The sequence below is a fragment of the Halichoerus grypus genome, chromosome 8, assembly GCF_964656455.1.
Source record: "Halichoerus grypus chromosome 8, mHalGry1.hap1.1, whole genome shotgun sequence".
Classification (NCBI taxonomy): Eukaryota; Metazoa; Chordata; class Mammalia; order Carnivora; family Phocidae; genus Halichoerus; species Halichoerus grypus.
Genome location: NC_135719.1, coordinates 112478259 through 112505893, shown reverse-complemented (window position 1 = coordinate 112505893; position 27635 = coordinate 112478259). Strand labels below are relative to the sequence as shown.

Genomic DNA, 27635 nt, shown 5'->3' with positions numbered 1-27635 from the left:
ATAATCCCTCTCCATGCAGCCAAGAAGAAATGAGGACTTTCACAGCTGCCTAGTGGGCCAGGGATGTCTGGAGAATTCAGCAAATGAGCTGATTTGGGGCTGACTTTTCTCTGCTTCCAGCCAGTTGCTCTGAATTATCAGCTCCTACTGTCGTGCTGTCTCAGGGATATAGAAATAGAGCGCACCACTAACAGCCATGATTCCCAGGTTCCCCCGGGCGCTGGCGGTGGGTGTGTGGGGTGCCCTGCAGCCCCCAGAGGTGACCTGGCTGTGTTCAGAGTGGGAGAAGGAAAACTCAGCTCTTCGGACATTACCTCTGATGGAGCTCTCTGTGGGGATGGCTTCCTGACAGGACCTACTTGGAGCTCGAGATCACCCTTTCTCAGGAGCAGATCCAGAAGTACACAGACTGCCTGCAATTCTATGTGAACAACACGCTTAAAGAACTGAGGAGGCTCTTCCTTGTCCAGGACCTGGTGGATTCCCTAAAAGTACGGTTGCTTATGTCACTCACTTGGCGGTCTTGAGTTTCGTTCTCCCTAAAGGTATACTGTAAACCACCACAGATTAGAGAATAAGAAGCAAGTGCTAATTGCATTCTAGAGTGAGAAAACCTCCAGCTCTGCAGCCCCGTGGAGCTCATCCAGTCCAATCCCCTCATTTTACAGATGCCCAAACTGTGGCTCAGAGAGCCTGAGACACTTGCCCGAGGTTGCCCAGTGAGTCACTGGCAGAGCCGGGATCAAACCGAGGGCCACACAGCTTCTAATTCTGTACTTTTTACAACACACCAGGGGGTCCGTCCTTACCATTTTCAATTCCTCAGCCAATTTCCTAAAATTAATTTAAAAAAAAAAATCTAGTTTGGGGGAATGTGAAAAACATTTGTGCTTTTTTCATTGAAAGAAACTCTGGACTCTGCTAATGGTGAGACGTGTGAGAGTCCTTACGTAGTGTGGGCTGTGAGACGGAGCCTCTGAAGCGGAGGACCTCAGACACCTGGCGTTACTCCTGGCACTCTCACTGAACTTACCAGGGTTCTTCGAACACACTGCTTTTCCCACCCCGTGGTATATGTAGAAACCTGAAGTCAGCGAGTCATGAGGCAGCTGGGCCCAAGTGAGGTTGTTATGGGTTCCCCATGCTCCCAGAACGCTTTGTACACGCTGGGCGGGGTCTTGTCTCTTCTAACAAAGAGATCCAAAGGGTTCTGAGAGGAGTGAAGACTAGATCCTCTTTCAGTAATTCTGCGATGAGAATTTAATGCTTACGTTTCCTATTGAAACCATGGTGTATTTTCCCCCCGATTTTAATCTAAAAAAAGTCAATGAAATAAGACTCTCATCTGTCACAAACGGTTTTAGAAGCTCTGATAAATATTTTGTCCTTCAGTTTGCAGTTCTGATGTGGCTCCTGACTTACGTTGGCGCTCTCTTCAACGGGCTCACCCTGCTGCTCATGGGTAAGGACAGATGAGCACGTTATGTCTTCCTTCACACGCTCCGTCAGCATGGAGCTTCCTAGGCCATTAGCTGTGAGCGTGTTGTCATAGGTTCCTAGGAACAAACGCCACATAGTACAGGGCATTTCTCTGACCATCATAGTTAGTTAGAGAGTATAATATATATTACACATTAATAATGAATTCCTCAGTCTGAAGTATTTTTTTTTTCCTCTTCAAGCACAACTAGTTTTATTTGGTTTCCAATCAATATCTGTTTGCAACAGACAGTTATGGACAGAAATTCATTTGTATCGTGGGAGGGTTCAGTCCACCCTCATTCCAGGAATAATAGCTTAATATCTGTAAAATGCTCAGCGTCCCTTTATTTTCCTTATGGACCGCCCTGCCATCTTTTAGCTAAAATGCTAGCTGCTATAAAATAATGCTATAAGATCACATAATTATATAAAAATGTATCTAAAAGCTTATTCTCACTGATAACTCTCAGAATTTTAATACCGTATTTGTTTTTCATCCCAGCTGTGGTTTCAATGTTTACTCTACCTGTAGTGTATGTTAAGCACCAGGTAAGTCCTGTGTGATGTCAAATACTCACCTTAAATTTTGACCTTGTGACCTTTGGATGTGCTCATGATTTCTTCCTCTTTGTAGGCACAGATTGACCAATATCTGGGACTTGTGAGGACTCACATAAATGCTGTTGTGGCAAAGTAAGTTACATCGAGCGATTCCTAAAAAGGAGAGACTGCCTTAGGCAGACGTTTGTGGGGATTAGAGAGAGGTAATAAAGAGATAATAAAGTAGTAAGTTGATTTATGATCATTCACTTATTTGAGTCATGTATTCACATCTTTCCCAATCATATTACTTCAGAAAATAAGTATACATTTTAAAACTCTCAATTAAATAAAGCTTTCAGTGGTTTACTTTAGGTATCATGATGAATGAGTTTTAATAAGTGAATGACGTTAAGTTCTATCTGGGGACTGGCTCATGTCCAAGAACAAGATGGGTTGGAGGAAAGAAGGAAGCCTAATTCAGAAAACTAAAATTAATTTCTAACAGTTTAATTGAAATAAAAACAATGAAGTTAACAAATATTTTCAACAATAAATACCACTGATTTTATGAACCATTGAAATTGTTTCTAGAACTTGAGAAAGTTTAAAAATCTGTAACAGCTGTTATATTTTCCATTACATCGTTTTGACTCTACAAGTGTGTGTGTTTATTTTTTTCTTTAATTAACACCATTGCTTTTTAAACTTGAGTCTTGAATAGACTCTACTTTATGGTCACTTTATGTATCAGGAGATAAAAATTCCAGTTGTAAGTAGCCACAGCTAACGCGGACATTAATCTTAGTTTTCCATAACGCTTAAATTAGCGTTTGTAAATCTAAATTAAATTAGTAAATTGTATTACGTTGTAAATCTAAATTAAATTAGTGTTTGTAAATTAGTGTTTGTAAATCCATCTAAAATGATAGTTTTTAATGTTATTTTATTAACAATTTTATTTTCATCAAAAGCTGACCTAGGCTCCCACTGGAAATACATGCCATCAAAGGGCTAGACTTTGTTGACACAAACTCCCTCTCATAATCTTAGAATCACATGGCTGGACCTGGGCGGTGGTCAGAATTAGAAGGAAGTATTTTAGACAGCCAAAGATGTGTAAAACAAAACAAAAACAAAACAATCACTTTAAAGTTCTTCCGGTATTTGATTTGCATATCATCAGTTATGGTTCTCTCCTAAAGTATATAAAGGTTTTTGGGTTTTACTGTGTACTCTTCATATTCTTCCTCTTAAATTCGTGGTGAACTTGGATCTAGATCAGATTTACAGCACATTTAAAAATGCCTGAAATTATCACCTTGGACCCAAATGCAACTAAGACCTAATGAAAATCAACAAATTGAAGCTAAAGTATTGGTTATTTTGTATTAAGAAACGGCAGCATGGTTAGTATGAAAGTTGGTGGTACCAGAACCTGGGGAAACTGGTAAAGACCCCAGTTCCCAGATTGCTAAAACAGACCGATAGAATTAGAATTTCTAGGATTGGGGACCTGGAAACTATACTTTAATGAACTCCCCAGGTGACTTTTTGGCAATTAGAGCTGTGTTTTGGGGGACCAAGAGCAATACCAGAACAAGGGCACAGCAAAACACTGGAATAGGAGCTTAGAAACTAGAAGATAAAAATTCTAGTCCTAAGTTGTCCAATACTTAGTTTGGGGATCTTGAGCAAATCACATCTATTAATTTTTTATTTCACTGATTGATGGGTTGGTTCCAAAAAGAGCCATACCTGTGATGTCCCAGGTACTACATGTAACAGACACGGAGGGTATAAAGATGAATGAGATGATCCCCACCCTAGTGCAGCTCTCAGCCTCTCGGTGCAGACAAAACTGTAAAGAAATAAGTATAAGCCGATAAAAGAACTGCAGTGGAGTTGTATAAAATGTGAGTGTCGGGGAGGTAGGGAAATAACTGTTCCTGCCTGAGGGGATAATGGAAATGACACTAAATCCTCACTAAAATGAAAGCCTTTGTCTTAGCTCAGCCCCTATCACACAGTACCATAGACTGGGTGGCTTATAAGCAACACCAATTTATTTCTCACAGTTCTGGAGGCTGGAGGTCCAAGATCAGAGTGCCCACATGGTCAGGCTCTGGCCAGGGCCTTCTTCCAGCTTACAGACTTCTTGCTGTGTCCTCACATGGTAGAAGTGGAAGGGAGCTCTCTGGGGTCTCTTTTACTGGACATTAATCCTATTCATGAAGGCTGCACCCTCATGACCTAATCACCTCCAAAAGGCCTCACCTCCTAATACCAAAACATTGGGGGTTAAGTTTCAACATATGAATTTGGGACAGGAGGACACAAACATTCCGTCTATAGCGACCCTGAAGGATGGCTGAACATTCACCAGGTGGGTGATGAGGGGAAAGACATTGCAGGAAGAAGAAAGAACATGTAGGTCATGTAGGAAACAGTGAGTCAACCATTGTGTCTAAAGCTTAAATGAGTAGAAAGATCAACTGGAAAGAGTCTAGAAAAAGAGGCTGAGGTCAAGTGTCGAATGCTCTAAGGAGTGACTCTGCCCCAACGGGAAATGGCCAGCCCCTACTGTTTTTATGCCAGGGTGTTGTAATCAGAGCTGTGTTTTGCACAGATCATGAGGACAGTCTAATGGGAGGAGAGTTGAACTGGGGAGTGGAGACGTGGCGATCAGATTGGCTAGGAGGCAATCATAATTCACAGAAAGTGATAAGGGTCTAGGCCTGTTAAAATGGAGAGAAAGGAGAGAAGACAACGAACACACAGTGTATGAACATACATGTACAATGCAATTGTTAAATTAAAATTGGCAATCAGGGCTGTGAAAAGGAAAAGAAAGAGAACATTATCCATGAGAACTACCACGGTTTCTGTACTTGAGCTTTATTCAGATTTGGCTCTGAGCTTCTCAGTAGCTAGAGCAAAAAGAGAAACTAGGTAAATTACATAGGTCTCATTATCAGAAAGGAGGAAACAGAAGTTCTTCAAGAGAACCTGTTTTGCCTGACACTAAATTTTGAAGGAAATTTCTTGGTGGGATCTTACCTCTAAAGGCTCCTTCGCCTCTGAAATTCTGACTCCATGTTAGAATAATTCCCAGCACGGGAACTCACATCATTTTAGTGAAACACTTAAGAACGTGATCTTTGGAATCAGGCTAGTTTGAGTCCATTTCTGGCATTTTCACCTATATGAGCTCATCATAAATGTTACTTGACTCTGTGAACCTGTTTCCTTATCTGCACACTGGGAATGTTAATACTTAACTCTTAAGGTTGTTGGGGATTAAATGAGATAATGTCTGTCAAGTACTCTGACTTGGACATAAGACACTCTCAGTAAATATTAGACATCATCATCATCATCCTCATCATCGTGCTCTTACTGCCTAGCGATCGGTTGAAGAGGAACGTAGAGGACAGTCCTAGACCAGGACAGGAAGAGCTCACTACCATACCTTCTCTATGCAGAGTAGATAGATGGAGCCTGTCCCAGTCATTTCTGGGTCTCAGTTTGACGCACAGAAATGTGTCTCTATTGCTGCCTAGAAATGTGTTCGTAGACACTCCTACTTTGCTATTGTATCTTTTGGAATATTAAGCTATTTGGTCAGCTAGCCAGTGAAAGCAACAACACACAATGAAGTCACAGAATGATTTCATTAATGACACTTACGACTTACCGTTTTTTGATATTGTCTTTTTTCAGGATTCAGGCTAAAATCCCAGGCGCTAAAAGGCATGCTGAGTAAATCGATATCCCCCCGGGGACTGGACACGAACCAGAATGTCTGGAGTGGTAACAGCTCTGTTCTTACATGTCACTGCAAATTGATTGTTTCTCCCCCCACTACCATCATCTTAGAGACAAACTTCCAACAGCTGTTTTCAGGCTGTTCCTAGAAAACAGCTGTGCTCTTAGGATATTTGAGTCACTTGTGTCAAGCACTAAAGTATAGAGAAAAGTGTATTAGATGTGGTTTTAATTTTGTGTTGCTAAAAAAAAAAAGTGCATGATGGTGAGAGCCCAACTTATTTTTTCTTCTTCAGTGTTCTCTTCCTCCTCTCTGCAATGCTTCTGTAGCTTCTAATGTCCCCTGTGGCTAGGCCTTTCCTGCCCAGTGCCCCGATGCAGTAGTGGGAACCGCTTATATGTCCTTGGGTTGCTGGTTGGATTCATCTTTAATAACAATATATAGAATTGTAGACTGATGTTTTAGTGTTTTTCCAACACACAACATAAAAATAAAAACAGTCGACCGTACTTCTGGTAATCAGTTTTGTATAACTTAAAATAAATAAATGAATAACCCCTCCCCCCCAAAAAAAACATGCAGTACTTTTGTTGTGTGGGACTGACAGGCTGATTTACATGTATGGTAAAAAGTACCAGCATGTTAACTTTATTACAATTTGTATTACTTTCTCTGTAGTTCCTAATGGACCTAATTATGGACTCTGGATATTTGCACTTATGTACTTGATACTGAATGCATAAATAAATGTTACTAAATGTAAAACCTTCTCCCTCTCTTCTTGTGGGATGGCCAGAAAATGCAAAATTTCTAAGAGACAGTCTTCCAAAGACAGGCTGGGAAGCCTGAGACCAAGAGTTCACTTTGTTCCTGTCTCCAGGACCATAGGGTCCAATCCCAACTTGGTATATGCTCCTTTGGGTTATTGATGGAAGTCACTGAAAAGTAGTAAAACTGGAAAGCACACTTCATGTTGTACTCTGCGGGGTTGATGCAGATATTTTAAGTAGTTTTTTAAAAACTTGAAAGTGATATAAATCCTTACATAAACTTCTTTTTTAATTTTTTTGTATTTTATTTATTTTTTAATTATTTTTTATTTTTTCAATTAAAATATAATGTACTATTTGTTTCAGGGGTATGGGTCTGTGATTCATCAGTCTTATACAACACCCAGCACTCACCACAACACGTACCCTCCCCAATGTCCATCACCCAGCCACCCCGTCTCCCCACCCCCCTCCCCTCCAGCAGCCCTCAGTTTATTCCCTAATATTAAGAGTCTCTCATGGTTTGTCTCCTCTGATTTCATCTTGTTTCATTTTTTCCTCTCTTCCCCTATGATCCTCTGCCTTGTTTCTTAAATTCTGCATATCAGTGAGATCATATAATTGTCTTTCTCTGATTGACTTATTTCGCTTAGCATAATACCCTCTAATCCCATCCATGTCGTTGCAAATGGCAAGATTTCAAATAATTATTTCTTGAGCACCTACTGTGTGCCAAGCACTGCGAATAGGGCTAGGAATAAGAGAGATGACACTTCCTGCCATCACTGAGACAAATCTTCTAAGGACTGCTTGCTGCTCTTCATAAAAATCCAATTGCCTATTTCATTTCACTGTTAGGGTCAAAAGTCGAAGATTGAAGTTGAAGTGGAATAACAGTAGCAGGAGTAAAAAGGGACAGTAACTTACAAAAAGTGGCCTTTGACCCGTTTCACACTTGGGCTCAGTAAGCACTCATGGAGGTCCCCTTCCATGCCACGTGGTATGACGACCACAGGGGCAACTGGATGCTGTGCCAACAGCCAAGATGGGGGCAGGTGGGAGGGAGCTATGTGGAAATGCGAACTAAATAAAAGGCAGCATGAAATAAGAGCTGTCTTCCAAGATTAGAGCAACAGAGAAGGATTCTCAGAGGAGGGGAACTTTGCAGCTGGGTCCGGATATGGCTTTTTCCAGATGGAGAAGGTGGTTCATCCCAGTTTGGAGAAAGAACGTGACCTCAGATGCTGAGGCACGGAAGCGCATGGCATATGCAGGGAACGGTGCGTGACAAGCTGAACTGGGGTGTGAGGTGCTTGGGGTGAGGTTGTAGTGCCAGGTGAGGCTGAAAAGCTGAGTCGAGACAACTAGGAAGAAACTTGAATGCTAAGGGGTTTGAGCTTTGCTTTTTAGATCTTAAGAGAGTCACATAAATGCACTGAGAGCGCAGGATACTTGAGAGTAGAAGAAGACTGTAGCATAACTAACACCAAATGGGTGACAAATGAATAGGCCTTTGCTAAAGCAGCTACAGGGAGAACATAAGGTAAATATTCATCTGTCCTTCATCCTTTCTCTTAGTCCAACATGCCAAGACCCACCATGCCCAGAGGAGCCGCTAGAAGATGATGTGGAGGGAGATGGGACCGGAGTTGGTGATTGACTAGATGTGGGGTTTCAAGACTAAAGCTGACCCTGAGTTGGTACCTCCTCAATTTTCACACCCAGGCAGCTTGCTTGCCTCACCCTAGCCCCAGCTCTGTCTAAGACTAGCTGTCCCGGAGAATGCAATGCCATTTTTGAGGAGAGAAAGCCCAGAAGACCTGGCGTGGGGAAGGAATTTAATAAGCTGGGTTGGGTGTGCCTGCCATTTTTTATGGTTACTAGATACAGAAGAGGATCCTTTTTTCCATGTGTGCTTTCCAATCTCCAACCTTTGGGATCACGCTTCTTGTAAATAGCTTCACTGTGTCAAATTAACCTTCCTCCCTATCTGCATTTGCAGCGTTTTCCTCCCTCCTGTTGGCCCAGAATTCCTTTCAAAAGCAGCTGCTCGTTAGGAGGATCTAAGGAGGAATTCCATTTGCTGGCAGTGGTGGAGAACGTTTCCTGAAGGGACTCCTGCCTTTACAAAATGATAGGTGTGGACATAGAATTTTACCAAATGGAACATGGGGCACAGAATATGGGTCAAGATGATATTCGAGGTGATGGATACAACATGAGGACCCGATGAACAGGTAAGAAGAGGACCAAGAACAGAATCTCCCAGGGACCCAGAGTGAGTGAGGTTATCCTGAAAGCTGTGAATAGTACAAAATTTGTATAGCCCATGGATGAGCTAACCTACCAGAGAGTAGGTAGATACAAAAGCTGTGATACACTTTATGGATCATTTTAGGAATAAAAGAAGTAGAATAGTTCATACATCCTCTGCTCTTTCCCTACCTATGTTAGTTTCCTGGGGTTGCCCTAGCAAAATGCCAAAAACCAGATGACTTAACACAACAGAAATTTACTCTTTCCCAGTTCTGGAGCCTAGAAGTCTGAAATGAAGGTGTTGTCAGGGCCATGTTCTCTCTGATGGCTATAGGGGTGAGTGCTTCCTTACCTCTTCTGGCTTCTGGTAGTTGCCAGCACTGCATGGTGCTCCTTGGCTAGTAGATGCCTTACTCCAGGCACATGGCCATCTCCTCCCTGTGTGTTTTCACATGGCCTTCCCTCTGTGTCCAGATTTCCTCTTTTTATAAGGATAGCAGTCATATTGGATTAGGCCCACCCTCATGACCTCACTTTAATTTGATGGTCTCTGTAAAAGACCCTATTTCCAAATAAGGTCACATTCTGAGGTACTGGGGTTTGGGACTTCAGCATATCTTTTTGGCAGGACACAATTCAACCCATAACACCATCCCAGGCCTCACACTGGCCTTTATGCCATTGTGTGGACTTTCCCCCCTATGCAGAGCCCGGGCCTGTTTCTCCAGTTGTTCTCCACTATGGAATTGCTGCTGAGAAGTGGAATGGCTCCTCCCTTACTCAAGGGTACTTGAGTATGGCCGAGTGCTGGGCCTCGCTTCACTACTACAATCAGCACACTGTCCTTGAATACAGCAGCTCCCAAGACCCCAACTTTAGCATTCTCATCAGAGTATGGAGAAGCAGGTAGGGGACACAAAAGAGCCACCATTGATGTTTGGCTGTCAGCCAATGTAGTAGTGGTTTAGTGCTCTGCTGATCTAGGCAAAAGAGCCATTTGCTTTCAGACTCCAACCTGCCTCTCTACTGGTTTATATTGGCACCATCTTGAAGCTCCTAAAAATGATTTTTTTCTTTTTGATTTTTCTTTAGTTCAATACATTCAATATTACAGAATTAGTTTGGCTGGCCACTTTTTCTTTAACGAATAAATTGAAATGAATTCTTTTGTATCCTGGGCCACAGGATTCCTTCTAAAGGAATTCTGCTGGAATGAGCTCTTCCTGGTTGTTAACCAGGGTTTTTCAAGTTAGAATTAAAGGACAGTACACAGCAACACAAGAGGCTAAAGTATGAAACTCGTTGATAAACTAGATTTTAAGTCAAAGTCAAAAACTGTATTTAGAGACAAAGAAGGTCATTATATAATGACAAAGGGGTCAATTCAATGGGACATATATCAATTGTAAAAATATATGCATCCAACATCAGAATACCTAAGTATGTAAGACAAATACTGACAGATCTGAAAGTAGAAACTGACAGCAAACAATAATAGTAGGAGACTTCAACACCCGACATTCAGCAATGGACAGAACATCCAGACAGAAAGATCGAAAGAAACAACACTATAGACCAAATAGACCTAACAGACATACTCAGAACTTTTCACCCAAGAGCAGAAGAATGAACAATCTTCTCAAGTGCACACAGAACATTCTCCATGATAGATCACATATTAGCGGACAAAACAAGTCTTAACAAATTTAAGAAGATAAAAGTTATACCATGTATTATTTCTGACCATAGTGGAATAAAACTAGAAATCAATAAAAGCAAGAAAATAGGAAAATTCACAAATATGTGGAAACTAAATAATACACTCTTGAACAATCACTGAGTCAAAAGGAAATCAAAAGTGAATTTAAAAGATATTTGAGACAAATGAAAACAAAACCACAAATTACCAAATACAGCAAAAGCAGTATTAAGGGAAGTTTATAGAGATAGATGCCTTCATTAAAAAAGAAGAAAGATCTCAAATAAACAACCTAACTTTATACCTTTAAGAACTAGAAAAGAAGAATTAAACTAAACCCAATGTTAGCAGAGGGAAGGAAATAATAAAGATCAGGGCAGAAAGAAATCAAATAGAAAAGAGAAAAGCAATAGAAAAAAACAACGAAACTATGAGTTTGTTATTTGAAAAATTACACAAAATTGACAAACTCTTACCTAAACTAAGAAAAAAAGAAAACTCAAAAATCAGAAATGAAAGAAGATACATTATAACAGATGTTCCAGAAATAAAAAGGATCATAAAGGACTATTTTTTTAAGATTTATTTATTTGAGAGAGAGAAAGAGAGCGTGAGCAGGGAGAGAGGCAAAGGGAGAGGGAGAGAGAGAATCCTCAAGCAGACTCCCCGCTGAGCACGGAGCCCAACACTGGGCTGGATCCCAGGACCCTGAGATCACGACCTGAGCCGAAATCAAGTCTCTTAACCGACTGAGCCACCCAGGTGCCCCAGGATCATAAAGGACTATTATGAATGATTATAAGCAAACAAATTGGATAACCCAGAAGAAATGGATAAATTCCTAGAAACATACAACCTACCAACACTGAATCAAGAAGAAATAAAAAGCGTGAACAGACCAATAACAAATAAGGAGACTAAAGTAGTAACCAAAACCTCCTAACAAAGAAAAGCCCAGGACCATGTGGCTTCACAGTGAATTCTACCAAACATTCAAAGAATTATTAATTCTGAAATTCTTCAAGAAATGAGGAGAATACTTCCAAATTCATTTTATGAGGCCAGCCTTACCGATACCACAGCCAGACAGACACCACAAGAAAACTATAGGCTAATGTCTCTGATGAACGTAGATGCAAAAATCCTTTATTTAGAATACTAGCAAACTGAATTCAACAACAGCATCAAAAAGATTATATTCTGGGGTGCCTGAGTGGCTCAGTTAAACATCGGTCTCTTGGTTTCAGCTCAGGCCAAGATCTCAGGGTTGTGAGATCGAGCTCTGTGCTCAGCACAGAGTCTGCTTAAGATTCTTTCCCTCTGCTCCTCCCCCACCTCACTGTCTCTCAAATAAAGAAATCTTTAAAAAAAAAAAAAAGATTATATTGCATGGCCAAATGGGATTTATTCCTGGGATACAAGTTTGGTTTAACATACACAAATCAATCAATGTGATATACCATATTAATAGAATGAAACGTAAAAAATCATATGATCCTCTCAGAGGCAGAAAAAGCATTTGATAAAGATCAACATCCATTCATGATAAATATGATCAAAAAATAGGCATAAAAGGACATTTTCTCAACATAATATGAAAAGCCCACAGCTAACATTATGATCAATGGAGAAAAGTGAAAACTTTTCCTCTAAGATATGATACAAGGAAAGGATGCCATTTCTAACCACTTCTACTCCACATAATACTGGAAGTACTAGCAAGAGCAATCAGACAAGAAAAAGATATGAAAGGCATCCAAATCAGAAAGGAAGAAGTAAAATTATCTCTATTTGCAGATGACATGATCCTACATGTAGAAAACCCTGAAGATGCCACACACATAAAAAACTGTTAGAACAGTAAAGTTGCAGGATACAAAACCAACATACAAAAATCAGTTGCATTTCTTTGCACCAATATTCATCTATCCAAAAAAGAAATTTTAAAAAATCCCACTTATGATAGCATCGAAAGGAATAAAATACCTAGGAATAAATTAAACCAAAGAGGTAATAGATCTATACACTGAAAACTAGAAGACACTGATGAAAGAAATTGAAGAAGACACAAATGGAAAGATATTCTATGTTCATGGATTGGAAGAATTAATATTTTTAAATGTCCAAAATGATACACAAATTCATTGCAATCCTGAAAGTTCCAATGGCATTTTTCACAGAAATAGAAAAAGCAATTCTAAAATTCATATGGAACCACAAAAGTCTCTGATTAGCAAAAGCAATCTTGAGAAAGAACAACAGAGTTGAAGAATTATACTTCCTGATTTCAAATTATATTACAAAGCTATGGTAATCCAAATAGGATAGTACTGGCATAAAAATAGACACATAGACCAATGGAACAGAATAGAGAGCTCAGAAGTAAACCCAAGCATACTGTTAACTAATTATCGACAAGGGCACCAAGAATACACAGTGGGGAAAGGAGAGTCTCTTCAATAAATGGTGCTGGGAAAACGATATCCACATGGAAAACAATGAAATCAGACCCTTATCTTACACCATATACAAAAATCAATTCAAAATGGCCTAAAGACTTAAACATAAGACCTGAAACCATAAACTCATAAAAGAAAACATAGGGCAAAAGCTCCTTGACATTGGCCTTGGCAATGACTTTTTGGATATGACATCAAAAGCTCAGGCAACAAAAGCAAAAATAAACAAGTGGGACTACATCAAACTAAAAAGCTTCTGCCCAGCAAAGGAAACAATCCACAGAATGAAAAGGCAACCCTATGGACTGGGGAAAAAATATGTTTGAAGGGCGAGCTCACCTTACTCCTGCACTGGGTAGAGCTCTCAACAGATGGAAGCAGAGCAGGCATGAGTCTGAGGGGCAGGCCAGGCTGACAGAGAGAGAGGGCCTAGGCCAGGCCTTCTCAGTCCCCTCTCCATTATCACTGGAACAGAGAAAGTAGCATCGTGTAGAGAGGGCCTTCTGACGGGACTGAGGCTTTCAGAGGAAGGAGGCAGCCAACCCTCCAAGACTGTCAGGGAGAAAGCCCAGGTAATGAAGAAATTTTTTGCTGTTCTTTTAACTATCATAGAAAAGTATTCTAGGCTCTATGTTCAAAAGGCAACTTTGAAAATTAAAAATTAAATGTTTCCAGTGAGTTTGATAAGGCCTTCCCCAACACACGCACACACACACACACACACACACACACACACACACACACCAGGGCATGTACACTTGTCATAAACTTCTAGTTATCTGTATTTTCTTTCTGATACTCACATATTAATGGTTCAGTGCAAAATAGCCCTTTGGCGTGTAAATTTTTATATGGACAAATTGCCCAATGAGTATGATGCATCTAGTCTGAGATAACTATAAATTGAAATAGGCAGTATATGACTTCTCATATGGCACCCATCAAACTACCCAGGAATTCTGCAGGACTTGCTCAGTTCGATACATTTTTTTTTAAAGTGCTCTGATTACAAGGGAACCTACCCCACTATAATCTCTTGGTGACAAATTGATCCTGCCTTCCTTTTTGATTAATAGAGTGTAGCCCATGGGTTTTTTATTTCCCCTAAGTGGGAGAGAACACCCAGATGCTGGCTACCGCAAAATATATTCCCAACAGAATAAATGGAGCTTTCTTCAGGGACTCTATTATATTCTGTTAGGTTATCTGTGTGAATCCATGTGGGTGCCTAGTTTATGGTAGGATCTTTAATCTTCATTGGGAAGAACAGTGCTGAATTAAGAGCATTTCCTCCTAGTCTTATAGGGTTTCTTAGGTAAATGCATTTACTTTTTTTCATTTTTACAAACATTTACCTTATTTTTAATTTTCTTTAATTTCTAAATTGGTTATCATATTAAATGTATTTAGCCAATTGATATATATAATTTTAGCTATCTGATTTATTAGTTAATAGATTATTTTAAACCAATTATTTTAAGGCTATTAAAATGAAACCTTTTAGCAATAATATAGTATCATTGAGCCAGACCCTATGCTGGGCTCTTTACAAAATTTTTTCTAATTCCCAGAATTTCAAAATCCTACATGATTAATATTTTTATACTTATTGTCCAAGTGAAGAAACTAAAACCAAAAATTTTTAAATAACTGGCACAAGTTTACACAACTAGTAAGTGATAAAACAAGGACTTGAAACTTTTTTTGTCTGATTTCGAGTCCTCGGCTCTTACCACTGAGTCCTACTGCTTTTCCTGTGTCTCCCTGCCCCCTCCCTACAATCTCTAGCTCGGGAGCAGTGCTGCCTCAGCAAGACTATTCGGTTGCTAGTAAAGTAAAAAACCACTGACGTATATGAACCATACATAGGCATTTATTGGAAGAACATAGGGAGTCCAAGGGCGTAACTGCAGAGGATTATTTTCCCAAACACACAGTTTTGCAACTTTGACCTTGGTGGTTGAAGATGGAAGTACTTAAATTCAGGCGTTACCTAACAACCCTGCCATCAATAGAGGCAAAAAAGAAAGTGCACAAATCTTAAAGAGCTCTGTACCATGGCTTAATTTTACATGCCCATTCATCCTGAACCAGAACACACATCCACACTGCAGCAGAAAAAAGAAATCGTCACAGTTGGAGCCATGGTGACAATTCATTCTTCAACTCCGGAAGCTCATTCATCTGGCAGAACTGAGAATTCAGAGTTCTCATTAACTTTGAAATCATGGTTAAGTAAGAGTTACCATTTTTAAAATAATAATTGAGTGATAATTCTGGTATAATAAAATTCACTTAGAACCAAACTTTTAACTATGTACAATTTAATCTGTGATTCAAAGTGTCCTTCAAGGTCTTGTAATAGTAATGATCATTAAGGCCATCATGAATGTCAGTTCTTGCTATATGGGCCTATATATAAAAGTGGTGTGAGACCCTCAGGAAGTTGCCTTTTTCCTCTAGCCTTTGTTTTCTAATAAATCCTGAACTACAGAAGACTTTTGAATTCTACATTTTTAAAAATTTTGAATACATGAATCTTTCCTATTACCCATTTCAACAACATCTTAAGCATCTGTTATGTGCAAATTGCTGTGCTGGGTGCTATAAGAGATTCACAGTCCCTACTTTTAAAGAGTTCATAGTATAGGGATAATAGCAACAACTAAATTTATGGAGTGGCTCGTCTTGTTCCAGGCATTGTTTTAAACACTTTATATTAATGTATTTAATTCTCATGAGTACCTTACAATGAAGGCCCGATTTTACAGATGAGAACATTGTGGCAGAAAGGTTACAAAGCTATTTAGTAATAAGATATTATTCAGAAAACTATAAGACTATAGGATAGTTTCCACCCATGAAGAGTTTAAACAAACTTTGGAGGCTCTGAGATTATTGGGATCAAGGAAGAACTTATGGATGAGACTGCTTTTGAGGTGGGCTGGCAACATTAATGTGACTTCAGTAGGCAGAGAAACCACCTGCAATGCAGACTTTGATTTTGAACAGGTTGAATTTGACATGCTGCAGCTCAGTCGGATGAGGACGTTTAGTCCACAAAATTAATTAATACTTAGAGGGGAGGTTGGGCAAGAGATACACACTGAGAGTTATTCACGTGGATTCAGCTCTGTCGAGGGAGGAGTTTAGAGAGCATGAAGAGAAGACCAAGGTTGGCGCCCAGGCAGAATGCCCACCTGTAGCAAACAGGAGGAAGGAGACGAGGAGCCAGCGAAGGAAGTGAAGACAGAACGGCCAGAACCAATTAGGAAGTGAGTTTCTAGGGAAGGGTTGGGGAAACTGGGTAATGGCGTCCAGTCCTTCATGAGAGAAGATGGGTGGGAATTGGGCTTGAGAAAATGCTGTTAGAAGATGAGGAAGAGGCAATTCAGAATTCAGGGTGAAGGGGTGCATGACCACCCAGGGGTAGACCACACTTTTAAGAAGTTTGGTAATGAAGGGAAGCAGAGAAGGAGGATGGCAGAAGGGTTCAAGAAGATGCTCGGGCAAGAGTTCTGAGGAACACATGAGGTGAGGGGGAGCTGATTGAGAAAGGTCCTTGAGGGGGTGGGAAGGAATGGGATTGAGAGCTGCAATGACTTACTTATATTTTTATTTTCCAAATGAATCTGGAAAGTCTCAACTGCAGCCATATATGGAAAGAACAGTCAGCCAGTGTTATCTGACATTTTCTAAATTTGCTAAAGACCAAAAAAGAGAGAGAAGACAGATTTTTAAATCAAATTGAGGAGCTAACCTACTCCCGTGATCTTTACTGAATCATCTTCAGATGAATCATCATATCTAAAACACTTTTTAAAAATAATTAAATTGATTAAAATAAGGAAAATAAGAATACTGCTACTTAAAGGTCTTGAGTGTTGGAAATATCTATAAAAAATGCTAAATGAACATTAACAATCATCATTGCTACCTTTCTAACTGAAGATGCCACCTGAAGCATCAGTGACTTAAGATAATAATAAAGACATTCTTGCTAAATATGGCCTTGTTGTTTCAGGCCCACTTTCATTTCTGATTACTCTGCAGATGCTCACTTGAGGAAAATCACAATGCCTGTAATTGATTATGATATTCTGTCCTACCATAAAGTGTTACCTTAGGCAGAAATAAACTGAACCACCAAGCAGCAGCCAGCAGGGAGCAGCTTAATCTGTTCTCCATCAACATTTTCACAGCAGCATTGCTTGCAGCATAAAATCCAAACTCCTGAGTTTGGAATCCAAGGCCCTTTGCAGTGAAATCACAACCCAAATTTCTGGCTGGGCTCCTGCTTTTCCTTTCCATGCACCCCATGCTCATCGGCCACACCTCCGTGACTCTGCTGACATCCGCACCCCAGCCCCAGCTCCCTGCCCTGGTGGTGTAGTCACGAGGCAGCTCTGGCAGAGCTGGCTGTGCCTCAGACCTGGAGTCGGAAGGATTGTTCTGTCATGGTGCCAAGGTTACCCCCAAGATGATCGACTCTCTCATCTCTGTGTGATTTTCTGAAAAATAGGTTCATCATAAAAATCACCCTGGCGGGGCACCTGGGTGGCTCAGTCGTTAAGCATCTGCCTTCGGCTCAGGTCATGATCCCAGTGTCCTGGGATCGAGCCCCGCATCGGGCTCCCTGCTCAGTGGGGAGCCTGCTTCTCCCTCTCCTTCTGCCCCTGCTTGTGTTCCCTGTCTCACTGTGTCTCTCTCTGTCAAATAAATAAAATCTTAAAAAAAAAAAAATTTGCCCTGGAGAGTTACAATAAAGACTACTTAACTCATGGAAGCAGTTCTAAAATGTACATTCTGTAAAAGCACAAAATGCTTTGGAAGTGTGGTATCACACGACACCATACAGGAATTACATCTGGTTATGAAATGTGCTTCAAAACCTACCCTTTTCCCCCACCTTCAAGGCTATTTTCTTGAGGACAGGGGCCAGATCTTATCCATGTGTTCCATCAAAGCCCTGATTAGAGAGCTGGTATGTGACAAAGCCTAACTGATCTGGACTGACCAGAGAGAGTCAGCTTTTAGGGACAACGCAAGGGAAAGAGGGTCTTGTGAGATTGGGCGCTGGCATCTCCAGATTCCTATCCCTACTCTCTCACTTTCCTCCTCCTTTCACTTTCCTCTTTTTGTCTTGTCTCTCTCTGAACTCTATTTCCCCTTCACTGAGAGAATAACAGAAGGCTGACCCCTTCTCATGGCTCAACTCTCCATTCTTCAGAGAGACCCTTCCTGGTCCCCCCCATAAATCTCTGTTGTATGCACTCAGCACTCAGCACAATGTCCAGCACACAACAGGCATGCAACCAACACACGAACCAACGAGTCTGGTGCTGGCGCACGTGCGACCATGGCCTTCCCTGGTGCCTGGCAGGTTTCTTTCCCTCTGTGCCAGCATTTGGCCTCAGAACTTTACCTGAGTGCTCCAGGCAGTCACTGCTGTCCAATAGAAAGGACATGGAAACAAAACCAGTTTCCCACCTCTGGGACAGCAACTCTTGATTTCATTACAATAATTTTCACTGAGGGTTTATGGCCAAGAGGTTTAAGGAAGGTGAGGGATACAGAAAGGACATTAGTATTTGTATTTCAGAAGAAATGCTTTTTATTTTCCATTTAGTAGAAGGAAAAGATAGGAAATAGCATGGGGTCTGTGGTAAGGACATCATTATTCTGCTGAAGCTTCATAATTCCAGTATGTAAAATTCCACTTTACAAATGAAGAATGGAGACGACGAGGTGAAACCACCTAAGCCAATCTAAAACCATTAGCAAATGGTGCAATCGGTATTTGATCCAAATCTCTCTAGCCCAAGCAATTGCTGGTGATGGATGAAAACAAGTAGTCAAGAGACAAAGTTGAAAAGGAGAACTCTTAATCAGGTGTTGTTCCAAACACCAATGTGGTCTGCCCATGGCATAGCTCCATCAGGGACACTAATCCATCTATTTGCTTCTCTAATGATCTGCCATTACCTAGGGGACTTGCTCTTCTTGCCATTTTGCTACAAATGACTGTGTGATGAATCACACAGTGACTCACATTTGCCACAAATGACTGCGGAGAAGTGTAGACTAACTATGAGGCACTTCAGAAGCTGTGAGAAGTCCAAGGGGTAGGGAATCTTTCTCTAATATATAATCATCTTGTAGACCTAGTTATAAAGTCAATGCAAAGGCTTAAATGGGAGAGATCCTACCAATAAAGGAGAGGACCAAGACACCCTTTCTATTCAATGCTAGAAGCTTCACTGATTTCTTTGTAATCCTTAGGAAAGGCCCACCCAGCCAGCTGGTTTGGGCCTGATGTTGCAGCTAATCAATATTAGTCTGGATAACATATGTATGGCTGACATTCCATTGGTAATCCTCTAGCTATTTTGAAGCTTCTTCTCTCCTGCCAACTCTACAGAAGCTGGAAATCCAGACACTCACTGTCCTAAACCTCCCTTTCATGGGTGGTCTTGTGACCCAACTATTGAGAAATAAGTGTGTAAAACGGACTCTGGGCAGATTTCCTTCCCTGATGAAAGGGAAAATGGGGTTTCTACATGACTCCCCTTTCTACTTCTTCCCAATTTGTACAAGGACATGATGTCTAGGGTTACGATAGTCATCTGTGACCATGAAGCAACAAGCCAGAGGATGAAACACAACATGCTAAGGATGGCAGGGCGTTAGACAAAAAGATCTTATTGGCCAACCACTGATGGGGAGGCAAGGTCATATGCCAGACATTAGGCCCTGAACTTGACACTGGTAGCGTCAAGAGTGAGGAAGACAGAGACTCAGCTTGCTAGAATTCTCACTCCTCGAGGATTTGAGCAGGGTCCAGTACTGAGTCATCATGGATCCTGGTATACTGAACACAAAGCACTGCAACATGCAGCCACTTTCCATATGGGAGATGTTTGACACATCTATCAAGAATAGTACCTTGGCCAGGTCTAACCCAGGGTCTAGAAAGAGAACTAAGAGGTTGAGGTTTTCCTTGGAGGTACTAGATTTATGGAAAGAAGGAACAAAAAGAGTAAAATCATCCTCAAAGCCCATGTAGACCTCAGATACTGCAGAAATTGCAATGAGCCTAAATACAGGGGTATATATATTCCTATACAAGTTAGGGGTCAAACTCCAGGCAGTAGTTGGGTTCTCCTGGCCCCCCCAGCAGCAGAAGGTAAACAGAAACAACTTGCTAACCACAACTCAACCAAAAAATCAATTGCAGTATGGGACTGGGGAATTCTAATATGTTATCCTGGCTACTAAGCAAAAGTCTGCCTTAAAAATATTAAGTGGATCAGGGGTGCCTGGCTGGCTCAGTTGGAAGATCATGTGACTCTTGATCTCTAGGTCATGAGTTGGAGCCCCACACTTGAGTGTAGAGATTACTAAATAAATAAACCTAAAAAAATTAACTGGAACATGAATGTATCTGTATTACTGAAGTTAAAAAGATGCACAAGAGAAGTGAGATGTGGCTTTTGACTCAGTGAACAGCATCTATAGCCAATGAAGGGTCAGAAAGCTTTTTTATATACTCAACTATATAAAGTTTGTATATTTTCTTTATTTTTTAATTTAAAAAAAGCTTTACTTTGTTTCTAATTACAAAGGTATACATCCTTATGGAGAAATACTTAAATACAGAAATAAGTTCACATTACTCATTATATTAGTTTCCTATTGCTGCTATAACAAATTATCACACATTTAATGGCCTAAAACTACAGAGATTTATTATCTTACCCTTCTGGAGGTCAGAAGTCTCAGTGGGCTAAAATCAAGGGGTCAGCAAGGCTAGGGTTCCTCTGGAAATTTTGGGGGAGAATCTCTTTCCTTGCCTTTTCCACTTTCTAGAAGCCATCTGCATTCCTTGGCTCATGGCCCTTCCTCCATCTTTAAAGGCAGCAAGGTAGTGTCTTTAAGTCTCTAACTCTGATACTGATTCTCTTGTCTCGCTCCTTCACTTCTAGGGACTCTTGTGATTACATTGGACCCATCTGGATAATCTAGAATACTTTCCCTATCTCAAGGTCTACTGATTTTTACCCCTAATTCCATCTGCAACCTTAATTATCCCTTACCACGTAATATAACATAGTCACAGGTTTCAGGGATTAGGACATTTTGGGGAGGCATTATTTTACCTACCACACCCACTATTTTACTAACCAGGATTAACCACAGTGAATATTTTAGTGAACAATTCCTTCCAGACCACTCCCCATGCATATGCATATAGAGATCTACCTATATACTTATTTATGTATATAGATATATAAAAATTGAATATTACAGCTATCTTTTGCTACTTGCTTTTTCCACTTAACCTCATGGGAAATGTGTGTAGATTTCTACCCATTATTTTTAATAGCTACCACATTATCATTTTACCATTGAATAATATTTTTTGAGTTAATACCATGTGTTGAACACAGCATTAAGTGCTCACTTAATTTAGTCCTTACAACATTCCTGTGAACTAAGAGCTATTATTACCACACACCATCCCTTCAGAGCAAGAACACTGGAGGGCGTTCATAGAGAGATTAACTTGCTCAAGAGACACCGTTAGTGGTTAGTGGTTAGTGGTAGTACTCATTTTAACTACCCTATAACCATGCTCTTCACCAACATGGTGACCTGCTTCCTAGGATATGCCACACAGACGTCCCTTAGGTTATTTAAACCTAGTGTCCTACTATAAACCATTTTGGCTGTTTGTAATTTTTTACTATTGAAAATAGAACTGAAATAAACAAGATCATACCCATGTCCTTGGACACACTTGTGATGATATAAGAACAATTCTTTGAACTATTACTATATGCTAAGACTTTTTTTTTTATGCTAAGACTCTTTATATGTATTTCCAAAATGTCCCTCAGACAAGGTACAATAATTCACACTCTCAGTGTCAACACTTTGAATTATTATTCTTTTTAATCTTAATAATATAATGAGGCAAATGGGTGTATTATTTTTTCTTTGCTAATTTCTTTAAATGTTCTTTCAATATATTTCTTGAGAATTTTTTTTCTTTTATGAAGTGCCTGTTCATGTTGTTTGCCCAGGTTTCTATTTGGGAATTAATAAAGTTCCTTTTAAAGGATGGTTTGGATTTTGTAAAGGTCATCCCACATAGAAGGAACGATGAGTCAAAGTAGAAGCTGAAAACACCTCAGAAAACATGTTCAGGAAAAAGAATGAAAATAGACATAAAAAGTCAAAATCTAAGGACACCTGGGTGGCTCAGTCGGTTAAGCATCTGCCTTTGGCTCAGGTCATGATCCTGGGGTCCTGGGATTGAGTCCCACATCAGGCTCCCTGCTCAGCAGGGACTCTGCTTCTCCCTCTGCCTGCCGCTCCCCCTGCTTGTGCTTTCTCTCTCTCTCTCTCCGTCAAATAAATAATAAAAATCTTTTTTAAAAAAGTCATAAAATCTAAAACAAATCCAGTAAGGCCCCCTTAGAGATTGGCCTCATTCATAGACAATGGAGAGCAATGTGGTCCAAATGAGGTGATGAGCAGGAAGAACATTCTGGTTACAGCATACATGTTGGCTTGCGGGGACCAGTGTGGGTAGCTCAAGAAGAGAGGAACTTCTCACGGGGAAAGTGCCACAAGGGCTATAGAAACGAAAGCGGACGGCAGGAAGGCGCCGGAGACGAGAAAGCTGCCACAGCCCTGTGCTGCGCCCACGTGCGCACGCGGACTGCTGAGCGGTTGCCGAGAGCGAGCACGGGGACTTGCACTCCACTGTGGCCTCTCCTGGAGACAGGCCCAGAAATGGCTTCTTGGCCGGCTAATGTCCCACCAGTGTCTCCTCCTGGTGGGACTTAGGAAACCATCTGGCAAGAGCATTTGAGAAGTGTAGTTTCCAGGCTTCCTGCCTCTGCCACACACAGGAGTGCACAGAAAAGCAGGGGGGGAGATCGGATATGCCAATAGACCCAACCTAGCAAAAGAGGGGACCCAGGAGAGTGTCCCCCGCCAGGATATGGCTCTCCCTGGAGGGAGGCCTGGATTCTAGAACTAGTTTTGTTACTGACGTGCTGGTCTCCTCCAAGGCAGTATAGCAGAGTGATTCGGGGCATAGGCTCAGTGTCCTCATTGGAAAGTGGGAATCATAACCACCTCAGAAGATTTTGTAAACGTTAAATGGGTTACTGTAAAGGACTAAGAAGGTGCCTGCAAAGTAGTAAGCATTCAACAAATGATAGCTATTGTCACTGTCACTATCTGATTTTTTTTTTTTTAAAGATTTTATTTTTATTTATTTGAGAGAGAGAGAATGAGAGAGAGCGAGTACATGAGAGGGGGGAGGGTCAGAGGGAGAAGCAGACTCCCTGCCGAGCAGGGAGCCCGAAGCGGGACTCGATCCCGGGACTCCAGGATCATGACCTGAGCCGAAGGCAGTCGCTTAACCAACTGAGCCACCCAGGCGCCCTGTCACTATCTGATTTTAGTTTGCCGTCTGTAAAGTTTTAAGAAGAGAGTTAAGTCATCTTTGCTGATTTGGCGCCAGCCAGAGGAAAGGGGAACTAATGGTTGCCCTCAATCTGAGCCTGGCACGGGACTGAAATCTGGAGATGCAGAGAAAAAATAAACAGTATCCCTGCCTCCAAGAGCTCACCGTTTCATAAGAGGACAGAGGAAAACCACTGATTCAAGGTAAAACGCGCTCAGTGATAGACTAGATACAAGGAAAGTTCTAGAAGAGTACAGAGATGGGTTTGGCAGCAGAGTGGAAAGATCTATACGGACTCCACTTTAAATCCAAAATTATGCTCTGTGACCGTGGGCAGATCACTTAGTCATCCCCGCCTGTTCCCCAGTCCGTAAAAGCGGAGCTAGTAGGACCTGCCTCACAAAGCCGCCGTGGAAATCAGAGCCCCTCCTGTAGGAGCTGGCACAGAGATGCGTTTACAAGTGAGCATTACTATGACTCCAGTGCTCCAGACAAACGTGCAGGACCCGAACAGACATGCAAACCGAAGGAGGAAAGGCCGGCGGGAGAGCGGCCCCGCCCTCCAGGATCGCGTAATTACAGCGGCTGAAGTTAACAGAACCCGGGAGGCACCCACCCCCGGGGGCGCACGGGGCCTCGGCGTCTCTGTCGCCGGTGGCAACCGGCCGTCCTGGCGTCAGGCCTGAGAGGCACCGCGCAGGAGCAGCAAGATGGCCCTGAGCTCCTGGTCCCCAGAGCTGGGGTTCGGCGAGAAGGCGCTGCGGGAGGCAGCCGTCTCCGCCGGCCCCTCCCTGGAGCTGTGCACCTTCCCCTCCTCCCTGGGCTCCTCGGTGGCGACCGCGGCGCTGGAGCAGCTCTTCGTTGTGGGTGAGACGCCTGCGGGCGCCGGGAGGGACGGCGCCTCGGAGGTGGCACCTAGCCGGCACCGGGCGGGGGGGCCCTCAGCCGGGACCTTCCTGCGGGAACCCGGGGTGTCCACGCTACGGCAGAGCCCTCTCAGGCTCCTTGGGGGGAGAGAGAGAGAGAGGCAGCGCGGGGGGACCCAGGGCTCAGCTCTCCTGCTCTAGTGCCAATGGAGTGACTTGGCCCGGCTCACACTAGCAACTGGTGACAAACTCCAGGCAAAGCTTGGACTCTCGGGCCACTGCCATTTACCTGCGACTGGGATGCCCACCTGCATTTAGATTATGCATTTAATTTCAGCTTCTCCCTTCTTTTCTTTGCAAGTTAACTTCCTCCAACATTTTGTCATGATAAAGTGGAGAATTTAACAGGCAAACAAGAAAGGGAGTGTTTAAGAAGCTCCTCTTGTATTAAACAAGGAAAATTAGACAAGGATGTTGAGGAGATGCAAACATAATAACCTTGGATGCGGCCTCTCTTCTCATGTGCTTCCTACTTACAGTGTGTGAGGGAAAGGAGAGACCCTTGATATGTCAATGAATGAAAAGGCCTTAGAAGCTCTGTCTACCTCACGCCTACCAGTTTTACAGATCTTTACTCTCATCCCAGGATTTAAATATTGGCACAGAAGTAAAAATGACATAAGGGACTTTGAAACAGTTAAATAAATGAGTGGGTTTTTTGCAAAATATTATATTTACATGTATACAAATATAAATATATATACTATGAAAACATTCTCAAACCTATATTACAGGCATGTTATATTTATTCCTTTCATAAATATTTATTGAATTTTTTGTCCTATTCTATATAGATTCCTTCTTTCTCCCATGAGAGAGGCAAAGATGGAATATCAAGAGGAGTTTGTCCTCAAGAAGCATTAAATATGTACCTAAGTGAGAATACTATGAATTAGGTCAAAAGAGATTCATATTAAGTACTATAGGAATTCAGAGATAGAAGATATAATTTTCAGCTATGCAGGCATTTGAGCTAGATCTAAAGGGTTAAATGGGATTTGGACAAAAAAATAAGAGATCTTCATTTTCTTTCTTTTTTTTTTTTTTTAGAACAATCACTACAAAGTGACTACTTTAAATGCAACGAAGAAGCTAAGACCTTTCTTAAGGACATTGCTATCGCTGTTAAGAAATTGGTATTGTATTATCTATAAGAACTGTTTTATTTTTCAATCTTCCACTTATTTCTTCATCAACTTTTAATTTAGTACCAACTCGGTTCAAGATACTTGAATAGATGAATAGGGAAAATATTTACCCTGAGCGAAGAAAATGTTTATGTCAGTTCACTAAGTGTGTGCCCCAGTGTCCAGAGCTGTGGGGTGCTGCCGGCTTTTCCCCAAGGACCCTGCCTTAAGGACCTGTGCTGTGGATGAGGGAGGGCAAGCCCGCTTAGGAGAGCAGTACTGCTGCTAGCGGAGCTCCAGGAAGGGGTGGGCCACATGGGCAAATGCTTGCCCCCAATAGAGAAGCCATGCGTGGTGCCTATTCACTCAGTTCTCTGTAAGGAATTTCTTACATAACTGCTGAGAGATGATTTGGCGCCTCTTTCACTGAAGTAGACCGTGCTCGTCAGTGAAAACAAACCAACTCTTTGTTCTGCTCACTGGGCCCCATCAAAGAAATATTTAAAGAATTTCCTATTGAACTGTCACACACATGTCTCTACGTGGCCCTGGATGATGTTTACAGTGCTTCCCCCCAGCAGGGTCAGAAGGGTGAGGTCTCTTCATCTGATTTAAACATATTGAAGAATCTACATATCAAATATCTAAAAATGCAGAAATGTGGCTGTAAAGTCAATGAGTTTGAGTCTACAGACTGCTGAGAAAAGTTCATCTCCTTGATGTTTTTCTGTGATTACATATAGATGTATGTGTACTACAGCATTGTACTTTACAATCCCAGTTAAATGAATACATGTATGTAAAGCCTGGGAGTTGGTGTGTGTGTGTGGTGCCCCACCGTGGTACGGTGGAAACCTTCCTCTGCTTTGTTCTTTGAGTTATATTTTCCTCCTGGGTTTGAAGGGGTCAAAATATTTAGTGTGGCTTATTAAAGTATCTACTATATCTCCATGTAATATTTGAGCTGTGAAATCTCTTAGAGATAAATCCCTCCATCTTATAAAGCAACAAATTTTCACTATTCTGGAAGCACTGCATATTTACCCTGGAAGAAAAAAAAAACTTTTTAAATAGACAAGTAAAAGAAGGAAAGTAAAAACCACCATGATCCCAACACCCTAAAATAATCATAATTAACTCTTTGAGGAATGTCCTTCCTGCTTCCAGGGACTAGACGATGCCTGTATTGAATTTTATATTTTTATAGAAAAGTGATCATGCTATATATACAATTATGTAATCTTTTTTTTAGATTTTTTTATTATGTTAATCACCATACATTACATCATTAGTTTTTGATGTAGTGTTCCATGATTCATTGTTTACCTATAACACCCAGTGCTCCATGCAAAACGTGCCCTCTTTAATACCCATCACCAGGCTAACCCATCCCCCCACCCCCCTCCCCTCTAGAACCCTCAGTTTGTTTCAGAGTCCATAGTCTCTCATGGTTCGTCTCCCCCTCTGATTTCCCCCCCTGCTATCTTCTTCTTCTTCTTTTTTTTTACCATATAATGTATTATTTGTTTCAGAGGTACAGGTCTGTGATTCATCAGTCTTACACAATTCACAGCGCTCACCATAGCACATACCCTCCCCAATGTCTATCACCCAGCCACCCCATCCCTCCCACCCCCCACCACTCCAGCAACTCTCAGTTTGTTTCCTGAGATTAAGAATTCTTCATATCAGTGAGGTCATATGATACATGTCTTTCTCTGATTGACTTATTTCACTCAGCATAATACCCTCCAGTTCCATCCACGTCGTTGCAAATGGCAAGATTTCATTCCTTTTGATGGCTGCGTAATATTCCATTGTGTATATACACCACGTCTTCTTTATCCATTCATCTGTCGATGGACATCTTGGCTCTTTCCACAGTTTGGCTATTGTGGACATTGCTGCTATAAACATCGGGGTGCACATATCCCTTCAGATCCCTACATTTGTATCTTTGGGGTAAATACCCAATAGGGCAATTGCTGGATCTTATGGTAGCTCTATTTTCAACTTTTTGAGGAAGCTCCATACTATTTTCCAGAGTGGCTGCATGTAATCTTCTTTTTTTACTCATAAAATATAATGGCAATTTCTCAGGTCATAAAAGAACTATAGCCGTTA

The 27635-nt window shown here is 41.3% G+C and overlaps 2 protein-coding genes across 6 annotated transcripts in view; both read left to right on the top strand.

Moving 5' to 3' along the window:
* The window catches only part of RTN1 (reticulon 1), a 383578-nt gene extending 377022 nt beyond the window's left edge, over positions 1-6556 (top strand). For all 5 annotated transcript variants that reach the window (XM_078053773.1, XM_078053776.1, XM_078053775.1 and 2 more), the window contains 5 exons: positions 353-491; positions 1393-1462; positions 1985-2031; positions 2117-2175; positions 5746-6556. In XM_078053773.1, coding sequence (XP_077909899.1) covers positions 353-491; positions 1393-1462; positions 1985-2031; positions 2117-2175; positions 5746-5788 — 358 coding nt within the window. In that variant the 3' untranslated portion in view covers positions 5789-6556. The remainder of the gene's footprint in view (positions 1-352; positions 492-1392; positions 1463-1984; positions 2032-2116; positions 2176-5745) is intronic.
* A 17292-nt stretch (positions 6557-23848) lies between these two features.
* CCDC175 (coiled-coil domain containing 175) overlaps positions 23849-27635 on the top strand; it is a 62685-nt gene continuing 58898 nt past the window's right edge. The window contains exons 1-2 of the mRNA XM_078053771.1: positions 23849-24325; positions 25435-25520. Coding sequence (XP_077909897.1) covers positions 24169-24325; positions 25435-25520 — 243 coding nt within the window. The 5' untranslated portion in view covers positions 23849-24168. The remainder of the gene's footprint in view (positions 24326-25434; positions 25521-27635) is intronic.